The following is an 18,639-nucleotide window of genomic DNA, read 5'->3' on the forward strand; positions in this document are numbered from 1 at the left end:
CTTCCATGGTGACTGTGCTCTGCATCCGTCTCCCCTCCCATCTCTGAGGAGTTCTCAAATAAAAATGATGATGGCACGGGAAGAAAGATTTAAATGAAGTCCAGAGTGCCTTTCAGTTTTCTCATGCCATCTGAGGATACTGTTGGCAAAAGAATATTTCAGAATCTTCTCATAAACTCCATTAACAATATAATATGACAGCACTGAAGGTTACCAAATGTAAAACAGGCTTGATTCGGCCTTGATAAATTCACATGTGCATGCGTGTTTGTTTTCCTCTCTCTCTTTACTGCACAGGCTGGATGACAAAAGGGTTCACTCTGAAGATTGGTGAAGTTAGTTTCATGTTGGATGTTGGATATTCGTCTCCGTCGCTAATTTCACATTGGCAGTTGGCTATACAGCTACGTAGCAACAGCGGTAGTTCCCCCTCACTGTGCCCGGACTGCTCTCTCACGGTGCGGGGAGCTCGCACGGGAAGAGTGTGTGGAAATATTTCCCCATCGGATCGCTCATTCACAGCAGCATGTCCTCACAAACACTAACGGAGTAGTGGTAGAGAGCGCAGTAGTGGTCTAATCCTCTCCTGCCCTTAGCACCTCCGATCAAAGGGGAAGTGTAGCTCCCTGTAGTTGGGTATGAACGACTCTGATACTGGCTCGTTAGCATCTATTGTTCTGGCTCGGCCCTGGCTCCACCTCATTTGCAAGACTAAGAGCTGTGGTTTTTGGTCCCAGTGACCAGTGTGGAATACTACATGTCATTCAGTGTCTTTGAATGCGTCTTCTGAATGCCTTGTATTTGTATTACTTTTTGTATTTTGTATTACTTCATTTAGCCATTTTTATGCTTGAAAATGTTTAGTTTCGGCAAAATCTGCTGCAGTATGCATATTTTTGAATAATAATACACCGTATTCCACCACAAAACAGCATGATTTATTAATTTTAATATATTTTTGAAAAACCGTGAGGGTGAATCCGCAAAATTCTAACCGCAAATTGGCGAGGGATGACGGTACACTTTAGGATAGGTTTACCATCCACTTAAAATGACTCCACTCATAGTTGGCAGCTGGAAACACAAGTGAGTACCAAGATAATTGTGTCTTGCCTCAGCAGCAGCAAGATGCCTATATCTGTAACAAAAGTTATCCATTCACTTGCAACGGCTAGTCATGTAGAAAAGCTACTTTGATTACCTGTAAACTTGTGAATGTGAAATACTAATTAGTATTAGTATTTACTATAGTTTAAAATTTTGCAGGTTAGATTTCATATATGTTTTTTATGAGAGAGATTGCTTGCAGGCTGAAAAAGTGTGAGCACCCATGCTATAAAGTACAGTATATTCAGATTTATTTTCTATGGTATTGTCCCTAATATGGTAATGGTTGTTCAAATGTGAGAAGTGTGCTCACTTTTATGACATACTTAAAAAAAAAAAACAAAAGCTCTAAAACATACTATTTTGTATAATGATTGTATGATCACATTTATAGATATGATGGTATCTTCTATCCTGTAAGGTGTTTGAACGCGTGGGTTGTATGTGTGAATGGCACAAGAATATTGTTAGTAAATCCACGGCCGTTTTTTCACCACTTCCCCCATCACCATTACAAGTTGCAACTCTTCGCGCATCATTCCAACCACGCTCCCACTCACTGCGAGAGCTGCATCTGATCCAGCCAGAGGCACCTGAAGAATTCGCGTAGCCGGCCAAGGTGGGACGGTTCCTTCCGAGTAAGCGTCCTCCAGTGTGTGTGTGTGTGTGTGTGTGTGTGTGTGTGTATGCGCGCGCGCGGTTCTGTTTTTGTCCACACTCAACTACAACTTGGCCACCCCAGCGACGGCGCCACCGGACGGGACATGCGCACAGAGACTCTCGTCTTGACCATGCACGCCTACAACTATCAAAGGACACTAAACAAGTCGTGCAGACACTTGTGCTAAAAAAAAAAGAAAACCTATCAATCAATTTGTAAATTGAGTCGCGCATTGCAGTGAGTGTGCAATCTTGAGTGGGGGTCGTCTCTTTTACACGCAGGCTGCACGATGAGGCTGGGAAGCATCATTTTATTCGTGGCTCTCTGCTCCTTTAGCGCCTATTATGTTTATGAGCCCATTCCGGAGGAGATAGAGGAGAGATGGAAACTCATGCTGACCAACACTTTCTTCAGAAGTCTCAGCCACCTGGTAAGCACTAAAGTTTTCTTGTAGTTGTCTAGCAGAATAAGATATTATGGATTATATATCAAGTGCATTCATGCTTGATATCACTTTAAAACCCCGTTACAGCTATGTAATGATATATTAAATGAAAAACTATTCTGCTTCATTATACATTTATTTATTCTGCAGGGCGTTGCTGTATTGTAAATGGTCTTAATGCATTTCGCTGATGTGGTTATACATATCGGCTACACACAGATTATGTCAGATGCTAATCCATTTGTAGTATAGTCCTGCTCACACCTTCTAATAATAGAGCCTATTAACGAAACTCTTATGTGCATGCAGTATAATGTTTCTTATCCCCCTGGCAGTCATTAAGGTCTATTTATAGTTTTAAATTCACAACTGATGCACTGTACATTCACATGGAAGTTTAGTTATATTATTTATTTTTTTTTTCTGCAAGTGTTTGGGATGTGGCAATGATATTTTGGAAGCTGCCACTGTTGTCACGCTATAGGATGTTGTATTTTTTTTTAAGTGGTATAGCTTATGGAGCAGAGACATTGACAATTCCAAAATGATAAATTTTATGTAAATACCAATGCCGTTAAATGCATCAATTGGCCAATATTGATGAAAAAGCACAAAGATAAAGTGTTCTGAAAGGGTTGCTCAAAATAAGAGAGCCAACATGTTTGTTGTCATGCGGTTGTTGTGGTACGAGTAGCCTATCAGTTGATCAGCCTCATGCCGGCCTCAACATTTATAGTTAGGCATAAGTCATGCTCTTAGAATGTCATTATTACTAATCAAAACAAATGACTGCAGGGGTATGTTGACATTTATCTCCCTCTGTGGTTGTCTTAACTTAGCCCTTTAGCATTGCTGAGCAGAGATCATCAAACAGACGTGACAGCACTGCAGTTTGTGTGGGGGGGAACACATTTTAGGGTTATTTTAAAACAATTTGTGACTTTGCATTTGATGCTCGTGCTGCTGGACAAGATCAGCAGTAGAAAATTGATATCCTGTGAGAACATGTTGAATAGCTTAAACTCTCAATACATTTACCTTTTGTTTTGTTTTGCCTTGCAGGCAGACTTCAGTGAGTTAGTAGGACTGAAGGACTACATGGGAGTGATGTACTTCATCACACTGATTGAAAACATTGTGCCTGTTTCCGATGAACATGTCGCAGTGACTGTGGAGGATTTTGAAGGGGTGGAGGTGGTGCTGTACCAACCCAAGCAGCAAAGTGGCGACACAGAGCTCAGGAGAGCGGTCATATACCTGCATGGTGGAGGATGGTGTTTGGGGAGCTCCCGTAAGTACCCTCCATTGGTACACAATGTAAAAGTCAACTTAGTGTAGTAAAGTAATGCTTTGAGAGGAATCCCCTGGTTTTGCCTAAATTATTGCGTTATTTGAGAGATTTATAAAGATTCCCCATGACAATGGTTAGAATAGACCCATGGATGACAAAGCTGTCAGACATAATCCATTTCCATCCATTCCTGAGGAAATATCACACCGTCTGTTGCAACGGTGGGGACCTCAGAGGGTGCCCAGCCTCTCGAATGCAGAAGCCTTAAGACACCATTCAGTTTGACACATGTCACGCTGTTATTGCAATCTGTTGATCCTAACCCTTTCTATGCCAAATAGGGCTGGGTAAAAGTGAAGAGGAATTATCCATCCATCCATCTTCTATGCCGCTTATTCTCACTAGGCTCGCGTGTATGCTGGAGTCTATCCCAGCTGACTTCGGGCGAGAGGCGGGGTACACCCTGGACTGGTCGCCAGTCAATCACAGGGCACATATAGACAATCATTCACTCTCACATTCATTGAAGAGGAATTATATCTTTTTAAAATGTTTTCAATTGTATAGGAAAATCTCTTGCTTGGATGAGTAATGCGGAATAAAGAGTTTGCATTGTGGAAGTCTTTGTAGATGTAGCTCAACTTCCCATGTTGCACTTTAGAAAGCAAACTAGTTGAGGCTGAATCAGCCGGTTCATTTGCAGCATGCTGGAATGAGTAAATGTCAGTCACAGTGGTGGTTTATGTTGTCTCTGAAGCCTTTTGTGTTGTGTTTTTTGTCACAGGCATGAGTCCATATGATCTGCTAGCCAGAAAATTGGCCACTGAGCTGAACGCAGTAATACTCTCTGTAGAGTAAGTATAGTATTTTTTCTTTTCATAGTTTTGCATAATAAGTGTTAGGGGTGTCTCTAGATACTCAGTTCACGAGACGAGACGATACAAGATTGGGTCTGCAAGAACAAGACAAGACGAGATTTTAACAATACTTTTAAAAAAAAGTACAATGGAAAACTCAATCGGCAATGTACTAATTTAATTTCTACTACATTACCTAACACTGCTCCTCACGAGGTTCCACTCTTCTGCCCTCTGCGTGTATGTTTGCGACCTCGCCTCTACCCACCGAGACAAAGAGACTGTATGACCGACAAAAGGACTCACACCATTCATGCCTTTGTTCTATGGAACAAATGCCCCGAGGTGCTGAAACTAATGCACAGAGTGATCTCTCTTCCTGCCTGTTAGGAGTCTGGAGACGAGAAAAACAGTCACACATGCACATGGAAATATATTGAGGCCAGCAAAATTATCGAGTTTGTTTTCAGTTTTTTTGTGTGATCAATTAATTTATTAACATCCAGCCTTAATGCCTACAAGACAGTTTTTTGTTTTTTTTTCGGGACAAGAAATCTTGTCACGGGTTAATATGGCGAGAACCTGTGACACCTCTAGTAAGTGTATTTTACCAACACCAGAGTGGCATGTCTGCGTAAGGGGGTGATTTGTTCATGGCCATAAATTTGAAAGGTGCATTTACTATATAAAGTTCAAAGGATTTCAAACTTATGTTGACACACAACTAGTTTATTAATCCGGTGACGTGTGGTGAGGTTCATGGCCGGTGAGGCTCCTGTTGACTCTTTTCTAGTTTATTTATTTATTTATTTATTTTACTAACAGGATAACAACAAAAGAGGAAAATAATTGACTCTGGTCATAAAAAGTGTTTTCTGATACTTCTTACTCCCTTTTTATTTAGTTTTTTTATCAACTGAAAAACATTTGTGTTCTTACCTGTTGTTAGTGTATGAAGTTCATGCAACCTATCCTTCTCCAGGAAAAGCGCTGATACATTGTTGTAAAAATGTGATCACCTCCTGGTGAGTTTGACTATATAATCCTTAGGGCCTTTATAATTTCTTTTATTTTTTTTTTCTATTTGAATTTTTTAGAATTCTGTTTTTTACCTTTTGCACTTATTTTACCAGCATGGAGTGTGCACTTTTTGGGTTAGTGAATAAAATGTCCATTAAATAAATGCAAAAATCCTTACATTTATTGATGCAACACATCATTGGCCAATTGTGCCTCGTAATTGAGAAATGGATGTAGCCTGGCTAACTTTTCTAATGGGAAGTCAACCCCTGCACACATTTTTACAAAATTTTCAACAAACTGTAATGCCCATGCTCGTGATTAAAGAAGATGTAGTCATCGATGTAATTCCAATCACGTTATTAATGTAAGATATTTTTATGACACCCATATTTAGTTTGCACAATTAGACAAGATGCAGCAAACAGTGCTCTTATTTTGAAAGCCGGAAGTATGTTGTGTGTTGAGAATGTATCTTAGCAGCTAAGACTAGCTCGGTGCAGAAACTGGCAGGCTCCATGGTACACCTCAGTGCACTCACTGAGTGCACTCAGACCGGTTTGGGCTTGCGCACTATGGAGAGATGCTGGCGGCAGCCACATCTTAGGTTTCTGCCTTGTATTTGATCAGGAAATTTGCAAATTCAGCCATTTTTATTTAAGAAAATGTTAAACAATTGGAATCATACAGAAAATATATTCATAATACTGTTCAATGCACAGATATTAATATTTGTTACAATTTATCATCATTGGTTTTGAGGCTGTGCCTCACCTCCTGACATTAGTCCATACTTGTCAACCCTTGGTTAAAAAAAAAAAAATTAAAAAAATGTATGTTTGGTGTATGTGATTTATAGTGTGTGGGCTGGGGGAATTTCACAATTGTCCTTGATGAAGAGTACCCTGAATCGTTTCAAAATTTCACACTCTGAAGGTCCGCCATGTACAGTATGTGACTTGACTTGAAAAGATCAGGATGGAAACAACATCGGGATGGAAGAATTTTTCTGAATCAGAATTGAAAACTTTTACAGTAACTTCAATAATTTGGGTGTGGGTTTGAGCTGTTGTATCAATTTAGGACAGGATGATTTTGTGGGGTCACTCAAGTATCATGGGAACCTATATGATCAGACAGATGAAACAGTAAAAACACATAAGAGAGAGAGACTAATGAAGATTTCCAAAGTCAGCCTGAGACTCTTGAATATTCTGCCAGGTTGTTTTGACTTGTTCTGCAAAAAAGATGTCATTTCTGGGTTCATTCTGTCCTTTATAGGTACCGCCTTGCCCCTGCTCACCACTTCCCCGTCCCATATGAGGATGTATATAGTGTTGTGAAACACTTTCTCCAGATAGGGGTGCTCGCCCGGTTTTCTGTGGACCCAGGACGTATTGCAGTCTCCGGGGACAGTGCTGGGGGAAACCTGGCAGCTGCTGTCTCCCAGCAGGTATATTTCATTGAATGTTTACTTTCTGTTGCACAAGAAGGTGAATTGGTTACATCAGATGTGGTAAACGGAACACTCTACAGCTAGTAACATAGTTGTGATTCTCGAGCATAGTCAAGTAATTTACCTAATACAATACCTACATTTGCATGCATAAAACAGTGGTAATGTGAGTGATAGCCACGGCAATATCTGATCATAGTAAAGATTATGAGATTGAAGACTAAAGTCTGGGAAGTGGGATCGACTACTAGCAAAAAGGATTTTTATTTGTTAGCAAAGGTATACAGTATTTATGTTGTACAGTGTTTAACGTTTACACATGTTTTATGTAATGCTGTTTGTTAGTTCTAGAAGATATCAGTTTATACACTCCTGGTCAAAATTTAAATCAATTTAAAAAATTGCAAGCATTTTGCAATGTTTGATCTTGAGGAGGTTCTAAGTAGAGCTTCAAAATGCAAACAGAAGAAATGGGAGCGAGACAAAGAAAAAATAAGTAATTTATTGCAAACAAGCATTGAAGTGAAATAGGCTGTTCATTAGCTGATCAAAAGTTTAAGACCGTAGCTCAAAAAATCCGAAACCCCCCTAAAATAGAAATAACATTTTCAGAAGAGGACTCAGTAAGGAGGCTTGTGGGAATGTTGCTCCAGGTGGTGAAGATGTCTTCACGGAGGGCATCCACTGTCTGGAACTGATGTCCGTTTTTGTAAACTCCCCTTGGCATCCATCCCCAAATGTTCTCAAATGGATTTAGATCAGGGGAACACGTAGGATGGTCCAAAAGAGTGATCTTATTCCTCTGGAAGAAGTCCTATGTCAGGCGGGCATTGTGAAGTGTTGAAAAAGCCAGTTAGTTCCACACAGATTAGGGCCTTCAGTCATGAGGGACGCCCGCTGCAACATCTCCACATACCCAGCTTCCGTTTGACACCCCTGCACAACCTGAAGGTCCATTGTTCCATTGAAGGATCATGATGGCGTTCCCTCTACTGTGCTGTGTGAAAAACATCTCAGGTTGGATTTCCTTGTCATGCCAGTAATGTTGGAACGCTATCATTTTTTCTCATCAGAGAATAACATTTTCTTCCACATTTCAATGTCTCATGTTTGGTGCTCTCCTGCAAATTCCAAACGGCCAATTTTGTGACGTTTATGAAGAAGGCTTTAAATACGTTTTTGTTCTTAAAAGCCTTCTCTGGCAGATGGTTATTGGACTGCACTCGGCACCAGTAACCTTCATTTGGGCCAAGGATGGTCCCGTGTCTTGATGGACAGCCAATGGGATCCTCCGGGTCAGGGCCGGTGACATTTTTTTTGGATCTAAAACTTGATTTCTTTGTTCCATAACCAGCATAATGTTTGAATAACTTTCAAATGACTGCGTCCAACCTCAAAAGCAATGGCTATCAGTTATGAAGGGCCTAGTTCACTTTTATGCTTGTTTACAATAAATTCTTTACTCAAAAGGTTTTTTGTCTCACTCCCATTTGTTCTTTTTGCATTTTGAAGCTCTATGTAGAACCTCCTTAAGATCCATCAGTGCAAAATGTCTAATTCTTGCCATTTTTCAATTGGTCATGTAATTTTGAAATGGTTTTCAACTTTTTACAGTTGCTGAAGGACCCTGCACAACAGGTTCAGTTGAAAGCCCAAGCACTCATCTACCCTGTGCTCCAGGCGCTGGACCTTAACACGCCATCCTACCAACAGAATCAAGACATGCCCATTTTACCACGCACCCTCATGGTACGATTTTGGAGTGAGTACTTCACCAGCGACAAAGCCTTTTTCAGAGCCATGATGGCCAACACACACAACAATCCAGAGTCTTCCAGCCTGCTTAAGTTTGTAAACTGGAGCGCCTTCCTGCCTGAAACGTATCACAGGAAGTACAACTACAGTGTCCCCGCTGTGGTGCAAGGGGAGGCAGGGCAAGAGTTCGGAACCAGCGCACCATCTCGGTCTTTAGCTGACCCGAGGGCATCTCCGCTGCTGGTTCCAGACACAGCCTTGCGCTCCCTGCCCAAAGCCTACATTCTGACGTGTGAGTATGACGTTCTACGAGATGACGGGATCATGTACGTCACACGCCTTCGCACTGCGGGTGTCGAGGTGACACATGAACACTACGACACAGGATTTCATGGAGCGTTGATGTTCACCGTGTGGCCCACTGACTTTCTCCTTGCTCGCCGCATGACGGACAACTATGTGAAATGGCTTAAGGAAAACTTGTAAAATAAAACTTTAACGATTAATCCAGTTGCTCTGCAATGAAGCACTAGTGTGTTGTTGGGTGCAAATTGCTCCCAATTTGGCATTCATCTTCTATTTTATTTTGCTTATGCTGTATTTTTCTGTAAATGGAATATACGTATTATGAATTAACTTAGCATCTGTTATATTTGTCACATTTTTATGACATTGTAAGATTTGACAATTACAGGACGTCGCATCGTTGTTGTTTTTTTTAAGTACAGTCACCCCTCGCTATATCACGGTTCAAATATCGCTCCTTCACTTTATCGTGCTTTTTCAAAAAATAATGAATAAGTGATGGCTGTTTCGTGGTTGACTATGGCATATTATTATTAATCAAAAAATATTGAATGAGAAGTTGTATGTAGCGTTGTGGTCACTAGGCATCAGTACTGTTATGAGACGTGACGTTAGAATTCATTACCTTTCACTGAGCCAGCAGAGCCGGGCCGACATGCCATGGCTGAGATCAAATGGGGGTGGAAAAAAGCTTCTCCTCTCATTCCATGTGGAAGTGGTAATTTTTTTGGGCTTCTTCCTCCTTCTTCCCCACTCTGTTTGAAATACTTGAAATAAGTTTAGAATAAGTAAATTGGTGAGGCTAACTAGTTAGCTCAGGAGTGTAAAAATGACTGTTATTTCATGTCTACAGGGCTTTAATAATATTAAAACCCATACTGAGAAAGTCATGAACAGGTTTTCTATGCTCTAACTAAGAAAATATTCAATTTATTAATATTGAATTGTACTTCGCGGAAATTCACTTATGGTGGTCGGGTCTAGAACCAATTAGTAGCGATAAATGAGGGATGACTGTAGAAACACAATTTCTAAATTGAAAACAAATGTACATTTTGTCAAAAAAGGCAACCAATGGCAAAATGGTATGGAAAACAACATTCTAAACCTAAAAAAAAAAGGTAGTTAGAGAGAGCCATTAAAGTGCTTCTCAAATAGCGGGACTGGCCTCCGAGGGGTGGTTTAATATGTGCTGGCCAATGTACAGAAGAAACCTGTCATAGGCTTGTACATCTTACATAGTACATTTTTTGAGCTTCCCAATGAGTTTCTGCTCTGGTTTTCCACCACAGGACCTGTTAGAGTTGTCCCTCGTTTAACACCGCTAATTGGTTCCAGACCTGATCGCGAGAAGCGAATTTCTGCGCAGTAGGATTCAATATTAATAAACAGAATATTTTTTTAGTTACAGCATAGAAAACCTGTTTATGACTTTCCATTATTAGGTCCCTGAAGTCTTGAAATAACACCCCGATAATCACTTTTTCACTCCTATTATTCTTTGTTTACACCACATTGTGCAGGCTACGGGATCACTGCATGGACAAAAGACGGCTGCCGCTAGCATAGCAAGATAGCGAGCTAACTAGTCAGCCTCTCCAGTGTACATATTCTAAACTTAAGTGTTTCAAGTAAGTGGGGAAGGAGGACAAAAAAGCCAAAAACTTACCACTTCCACACGGAACAAGAGGAGAACCTTTTTTTCATGCAATCTCAGCCATGACATGTCGGCTTGGCATATTAGATATAACTTGCCTTTCAATATTTTTGTACTAAGAATATGCCACAGTCATCCAGGAAACAGTAATCACATTCGAACCGCGATATAACGAGGAACGAGTGCACCTGATTTTATATCCATTGCCGTTATACACGATATGGCAATATATTGTCAGCTTCTTTTGTGCTTTTTACAAGATGTTGGAGTGTTGAGGTTTGGCCGTCCACCCACAAGAACATGTGTGAGTTGAGAGGTCATTAACGTTAGACACTGACAGAGGGCCTACTGGCTCAACTTCTCAGTCTTAGTTCATCCCAAAGGTGTTTGATGGCTTTCTTCCACATCCAAGCATGACTTTACAGACCTTGCTTTGTTCACTGAGGAACAGAACCCAACATTCTTGGAGCTGTTCTCTCAAAGTTAGAAGCATGGAATTGTACACATTGTCGTGGTAAGTACAGCAAGTCCTGATTGATTATTTAAGTGACAAGGAGCTAAGGTGTCCCAAGACTTATAGGACTTCCATTATTATTAGCATTATTATAATTCCTGGCTTGTAAAGTTTAAGAAGTCAGACTATATTTTAATAGCACACACAGAATAAAGTGGTAGTTGCCACAAGAACAGGAGTCTTATTTTGTTGATTAAATCGCACCGTATATGTCAGCTACAGCTGAGCACTTTGTCAAATTCATCTTTATTACTGTATTGCATGTTGTCCGAAGACCACACAACTTGATGTTTCATTAGGGCGTCAGACATTCCTACACGTACGCGCTGGAAAGAGCATGAGCGATGTGAGCAGAAGAGTTCAGTGACTGGATGTGGAGCATTTCATGTGAAGCATGTTTCATATTCAGCTTTAAAAAGTATATTGCAGCCATATTTAAGGAAAAGATCACTTTTTTTTGGAATTTTGCCCATCATCTACAATCCTTATGTGAGACATTTCCCCCCTTTTTTTCTCTTTTCTGTGCGTTCTAAAGACATAAAAACAGCTAAAAAGAGGCAGCTAATCAATGCACGTAATCGGACACACATATTCTGTCTCTAAAGCCTGCTATTAAAACACCCAAACCCCCAACAAGGCCTTTTAGGGTTATGATGTCTTCTACTCCTTGCCGCTTCACTTTTACAGCTTTGGGAACAATTCCCTTTCTGGCCCAGGACCAGGTACATACAGTATACCTACCTGGGAGTTAAAGGAAAACTGCACTTTTTTTTGGAATTTTGCCCATCATCCACAATCCTGAATGAACACACATCTTTCTCTTTTCGGTGCGTTCTAAATAGTGAAAAACTGCTAGCATTAGGCAGCTAATAATGCATGTAAAGGGGATTCACCTATTCCGCCTATAAAGCCTTCTTAGAAAATGCTTTATGGTTTTATATCCATTCTGTGGCCATGTAGTAACATGTACTACTTTCAGTATTTTGCTGTATTTTCATCATTTGAAGCATTACTGGGACTTCCTGCCTGGGTACATTGATTTCACATAGCAGCATATAAATGAACGCTACACATAGCGTCACCTTTTCCAAACTTCAAAGTAAAAACACAGCAGCAGTGGCATACCTTTCCGTAGTGGCCTCAGGCGTTGTGAGCGAGTGTGTGGTGAAGCTTGTTGCGAGCCGGCTAGTACAAGTATGTACGCCATTAAAATAGTTATAGGGCTTAACAATGTTAATAATAATAACAGTGTTGCTGTGGCTTGGTGAATATGTAGGTCACGTTATGTAAATGGAGTATTGTTGGTGCTTTTTGGAGGTTTTTTCAGAAGGCTTTATTGGTGGAGTAGATGTGTCCCATTACGTACATTAATTAGCTGCCTCTTTTTAGCTGTTTTTATCTTTAGAATGTACAGAAAAGAAAAAGACATGTATTCATGTCTCACATAAGGATTGCGGATGGGCAAAATGGGATATTCCGAGGGACAGGAGCCAGCACTTCCTGTCCTCCGCTCTTATTTTGGTGTGCTGCACTTCCTGCTGGGGGGAAGCTGCAGCTGTTTCACCCCAGTGGTTTGTTGCTCAGCTGGCAGCAATTACAATTTGTGGGGGTTAAAAGCCCAAGTTCATTGTCTCTTTGCCTGCTTCCTTAGTGCACTTCGCCTGTGCTGTCACCTAGACGGTTCCCTGACCTGTTGCTACTGCCGAGTCTTCCGTGTATGTTTTTTTCACAGAGCCGCTTTCCTCTGTCGCTTTCTGTTGTTTTTCCTGCACCTGATGAATTTAAGTATTTTTATTTTCCACCACCCATGCCTGTCTCTGCATAGTGGGGGTCAAGCACTCGGACACAAAATAAAAAAAAAAAGTATCCTTTTCCTTGAGGCTCCTCTCCCAGAAATACAAACTTTTCAGCATGAGTGTCTTTTGTCAATGCATGATTTGGTTACTGTGGTGCCAGTGCGTTGCTTTGAACTTTTAACAGTTGATCAATAAACAGGAAATAACTGAGTGTCAGAAGAGGTCAATCGTAATTCATTCAGGATGGAACACAGCTCTCCAGTCATGTTTGTGTTGTTTTTTTACTGCAAGGAATTTTGCAGCACCCCTCTGTAAAGATGCATATTTCCCTCAGGGCCCCAAATCATGAGGTGATTTGTCTCCTTGTTTCATTCCTGTCCATTTGGCCTGTGGGCGCCATTGACTTCCCTGCACATACTGAAGGGGTTAAGTTAAAGGGATAGTTGGGGTTTGTTGACATGAAGCTGTGTGACGTCCCCATCAGCAGTGTAGTCCATCAACAGTGACAGATTTCAGTGATGAGGAATGTCGTTCTGGTTAGTTGGGGCCATTTTGGAAAAATATGATCACAATCGCCGGGCGTTACTTTCTCCCTTCCGTCGTATCACTGCGCACTATCACCTGTCCGTTGCTGTGTTATGTGATGATGGCTCGCGTCGTAACCATCTTGTGTTCCACAGCGGATGAAGATGCGAGCATCGCAGCCACCGTCATCACATACACAACAATGAACAGGCGATAACGTCCGTTGATACGCCGGGACAAAAAGTAACCGAGTGATTTGTGAAGTCAGATTTTTTTTTCAAGGAGGCATTTTTATGACGCAAATGTACAGTATTACTCTTTCAAACGCATATTGTTTTGAGAAGCCAAACTCTTTTCTTAAATGGCATCAGCAACTAAGCGGAACTAACCGCAACTAACCATTGCTAGCTGGCATTTGCCTTGTTTTAACGTATTCATACCATATTACATTGATAAACTTCTTTTCACACTTCCAAGACGTGAGAATTTTAAAATGTTGCTTTAAACATACCGTTAATATAATAACAGCTGGCCATGTAACAGATTCATTTGCCGTCCCTTATTACCTACGGGTTGAAATCCCAAATCTGACCACATCAGAGGTCAGTCAAAATCCTTAGAAGTTCCGTTTTGTTTTTGAAGTAGAACTGTGGAGTGGTCCGCTTGTACATGACACTGTCTTATTCTTGAAGCACGCGGCTGTTTTAACACTGTATTGGTCCGTGGCACATTCTACAAATGGAAAAATCAGCAGGAATTTTACAAGAATAACGTGAAAATACTACGAGAAAAAGTTGTGATCTAACGAAAAAAGTCCAAATTTTACAAGAATAATGTAATATCGTGAAGAAAAATCATGTCATTTTAGCAGCGTAAAGTCAAAATATTCAAGAAAAATATGTTGTTGTTTTTTTTTAGTCTATGATAATTATGAGAAAGAAAAAAAAAACAGCAAATAATGTGGTATTTTTTTTTACATTTTGCTGCGGGAAAAAGTTATGTAACAAGAATGAAGTCAAAATGTGGTGGAAATTAAGTCGTAATTGCAAGAAGAACATTTTCAAGAAGTTAAAATAGTTAAAAAATAAAACAAAAATAAAAATATATTTTAAAAAAATTTAAAAAAAAAACAATTTTATAAGAATAAAGTCAAAAATATATATATTTATATATTTGGGGTGTCACAAGATCTTGTGCCGCAAGATTAAAATGTGACAGAATTGCCCGTTCAGTCTCGTGGGCACTAGGCCTGGGATAATAATACAGAAATTAATTAATCACACAATAAATTAAAATGAACTGGATCATTTTGCCAGCCTAAATATATTTCCATGAGCATGCGTGTCTGTTTTCCTTGCCACTTGCCTCCAAACAGGCAGGGAGAGGATTCACTCTGTGCCTTGCCGAGTTTGTTTCATAGAACAACATGAACGGAGAGAGCCCTTTTGTCAGTCATGCGGTCTCTTTGTCTCGGTGGGTGGCGGCGGGGCGGCTAGCATCCACACAGAGTGCAGAAGAATGTAACGTAGTAGAAATTATTTTAGAAGATTGCAATATGTTGTCATATACTTTTTAGATTTTTGTCATTGTACTTTTCTTAAAAGTAATGTTACGCTCTTGTCCTGTAGACCCAATCTCATGTCTTGTGACATCCCTGATAATGTACATACTGTATGTATTGTATCCTAATGAGAAAAAAGTTGCGGTTTTCCGATATTATGAGGAAAAATAATGGCAATTTAGTTGCATAGATTTGAAACATAAAAACTACGGTACTTTTTAAAAGTTGTAATATTATGAGACACAAACAAAACAAAATACCATTTTGGAAAATTGGGTTGGGGAAAAAGTTATATTATGGGAATAAAGTCAAAATATTATAGGAAAGTCATAAGATAACAAAAAGAAAAGTAAGAAGAAGTTGAAAAATTTTGAAAATAAAAAAAAAACCCTGCAGAAATGGGGGAAAAAAAGCAAAGAGTGAAGTTCATACCAAGCCAGCTTTCTGACCTATATGACAAAGCTGAGATGCAGTTTTTTCTTGAAATATATATATAACTTCTTAGCATATCTACATGTGTTGCTTTTCAGATCATCAAACAACTTTAAATATTAGTCAATGACAACACAACTGAACACAAAATGTCGTTTTTTAATGAAACTTTCTGTAATTAAGGGAGGAAAACAATCCAAACCTACATGGTCCTGTGTGAAAAAGCGATTGGTCCTCCTGTTAAAACTTAACTTAGATTAATTGAGATCTATCAGTGTGGAAAAGATTTTAAAGACATTTCTAAAGCTTTGGAACTCCAGCGAACCACAGTGAGAGCCATTATCCACAAATGGTGAAAACATGGAACGGTGGTGAACCTTCCCAGGAGTGTCTAACCAACCAAAATGACCCCAAGAGCGCAGCAATGACTCATCCAAGAGGTCACAAAAGACCCCACAACAACATCCAAAGAACTGCAGGCCTCACTTGCCTCCGTTAAGGTCAGTGTTCATGACTCCACTATAAGAAAGACTGTGGGGAAAAAACAGCCTGCATGGCAGAGTTCCAAGAAGAAAACCACTGCTGAACAAAAAGAACATTAAGGCTTGTCTTAAATTTGCCTGAAAACATCTTGATGATCCCCAAGACGTTTGGGAAAATACTCTGGGCTGACGAGACAAAAGTTTACCTTTTTGGAAGGTGTGTGTCCCATCATATCTGGCGTAAAAGTAACACCGCATTTCAGAAAAAATAACAACATACCAACAGTAAAATATGGTGGTGGTAGTGTGATGGCCTGGGCTGTTTTGCTGCTTCAGGACCTGGAAGACTTGCTGTGATAAATGGAACCATGAATTCTGCTTTCTACCAAATAATCCTGGAGGAGAATGGCCGGCCGTCTGTTTGTGACCTCAAGCTGAAACCAACTTGGGTTCTGCAGAAGGACAATGAAACAAAACACACCAAAATATCAAAGTGGCAAAGTTGCATCCTTTCATTTTTCACTATGTGGCCCTCGCTGGAAAAAGTTTGGACACCCCTGGTCTCAGCTGTTAATGTGTGCGCTTCAAGCCCACCTGCTCCTGAATTCCTTCACCGCTGCACAGTGCTAATAACAGTAACGTGAAATGGATTAAGACAGATGACTCCGGAAAAACTGTGTGTGAAAAATGCGTAGTGCTGGATGGATTATACTTGCATAAGGTATGGAATGTGCGGAACCACTTTCTTTCTTTGCTCATACTTTTGTAGTATTGGGAGTACACACACGGCTTTCTAAAAGTATGCACTTTGCTTTCAGCTTTGGCAAACATTTGCCAATAAAAGTGATTGTGTCCATGTGTGAAACACTCAAGCCAAATTCTGACAAGATGAATTTAGCTTTTGATGTTGAATCTCTGACTAATGGAATGTCACAGTTCCCCTTCCTGTCACTCAGAACAATGCGTAGGTTTGATTTCAGCATTGTTCAAGTCGGTTTCGCACGTTTGTGCATTTACCTTCCACTTCACTCCCCTAATTGCAATAGCATTTTTCTGTTAAAATACTACAAACACGGAAGGAACAAGTGTTTTAAATTAAAGACAGCTCAAGGACAGTTTTATTAGTCATCCATTATGCTGTGGTGCTGCTGCTGGCCTCTTTCATATCACACGACTTCCATATTGTAGCGTCCGGAGAGTCACAGAGACTGATGCTCTTTTGAAGTTTTATTGCCAACATGAGTGCTCAGTTCCAACACAGTATGCAGCTCAACTCGCACACACGTCTCTTCCTTAAGCCGCCTTGACACTTGCACCAATTTTGTCCCCGCAGTGGTACGCCTGCCAATGAGTAAATACATACAAACAGGTGTGAAGTATGTGTAATGTGCGTGGGACAGCGTGGCATGCATAATCTATGTGCCACTTGCGTGAACTGGTCATGAACGCAATGCAACGTATTGGCAAACAATGTGGCTGGTATGTATCAAAGAGTTGGGGTTCGGGTTATAATTGTAGTAGAATGTCTGTGTTCAGTGCGGCCCAGGGTCATGTTCTTAATAAAAAAAAAAAAAATTAAAAAAAAAGTTAAAAATGGAAAAATCAGCAGTAATTTTACAAGAATATCGTCTATTAGAAAAAATCTGTAATTTTATGAGAATAATGTAATATGAGGAAAAATAATGTCATTTTAGTAGCATAAAGTTGAGACATTAAAGGAAAAACTTTTTTTTTTAGTCGTAATATGACAAACAAACAAAACAAGAAATGTTGTAATTTTTGGAAATTTAGGTTGCGGAAAAAGTTATAATGTTACGAGAATAATGTCAAAATATGGGAATAATGTCATAATTAGTTAGAATAGTTGGTGGAAAAAAAAGCAGAAGAAATAGAAAACACAGCTGCAATTTTACAAGAATATAATCAAAGTAAAAAAAAATGATTCTAATGAGAAAAAAGTTGCAATTTTACAAGAATTAACTCGCAATATAAGGAAAAATTTCATTTTAGTAGCATTGAGTTGAAATATTAAAGACAAAATATGTTTTAAAAAAAGTAATGAAAAACAAAATAAAGTTGGATTTTTTTAAAAATTACCTTGGGGTAATAAAATATATAATATTATAGGAATACTGTCAAAATATGATTAGAATAATGTAATAAAATAAAAAAAAATATAAAGTGTGTTTGAGAGAAAGAAATGAAAAAAAAACAGAAAAAATGGGAAAAAAGAGCAAAGAGTGAAGTTGATACTAACAATATGCCTTTTCACCTATCTGACAAAATGCAGTATTTTCTTGAAATATATATAACTTTTTAGCATATCTACATGTGTTGCTTTACAAAATATCAAAATGGGAAAGTTGCCTCCTTTCATTTTTCACCATGTGGCCCTCACCGTCCAAACATTTAGACACCCCTGTGGTAGAATGATCCAGCTCTGTGTGTCTTGTTCATATCAACATGCTTGCCGTCCTCAGCCCCCAAACAAACTGATCATAATGCCTAAAGTGATGCCTTCTAGTCAGCCATGTCCTCACCCACACTGTCCTGCTTTCCTTTTCCTAGTTAGGGTCATCCCACCTTCTTTCTGCATTCACTCCTGGTCGTCGGCAAGTAATAGTAGTGTTGCAGCTGCGAGCTAATGTAGACACCTTTTCTTTTCAGCAAATTAGAGCTTCTTCTCTGGAGTTCGACATCCTGTAGGTCCCTTGCAAGTGATGCCATAGCGTTGCGTCGCTTGAGACAAAGCCTGACCAAATAATGCCACGGAT

At 39.7% G+C, this 18,639-nt stretch overlaps 2 protein-coding genes across 17 annotated transcripts in view; both read left to right on the top strand.

Annotated features, from left to right (window-relative positions):
* LOC129191387 (muscleblind-like protein 1) overlaps positions 1 to 18,639 on the top strand; it is a 202,595-nt gene that overhangs the window by 30,100 nt on the left and 153,856 nt on the right. The window lies entirely within an intron of this gene.
* aadac (arylacetamide deacetylase) lies at positions 1,109 to 13,076 on the top strand. Its single transcript, XM_054794693.1, has 5 exons — positions 1,109 to 2,198; positions 3,276 to 3,504; positions 4,289 to 4,358; positions 6,663 to 6,834; positions 8,452 to 13,076. Exons 1-5 carry the CDS (start codon positions 2,058 to 2,060, stop codon positions 9,076 to 9,078), a joined length of 1,239 nt encoding a protein of 412 aa, XP_054650668.1. The 5' UTR covers positions 1,109 to 2,057; the 3' UTR covers positions 9,079 to 13,076.

This window comes from Dunckerocampus dactyliophorus, chromosome 12 (genome assembly GCF_027744805.1).
Source record: "Dunckerocampus dactyliophorus isolate RoL2022-P2 chromosome 12, RoL_Ddac_1.1, whole genome shotgun sequence".
NCBI classification, from domain to species: domain Eukaryota; kingdom Metazoa; phylum Chordata; class Actinopteri; order Syngnathiformes; family Syngnathidae; genus Dunckerocampus; species Dunckerocampus dactyliophorus.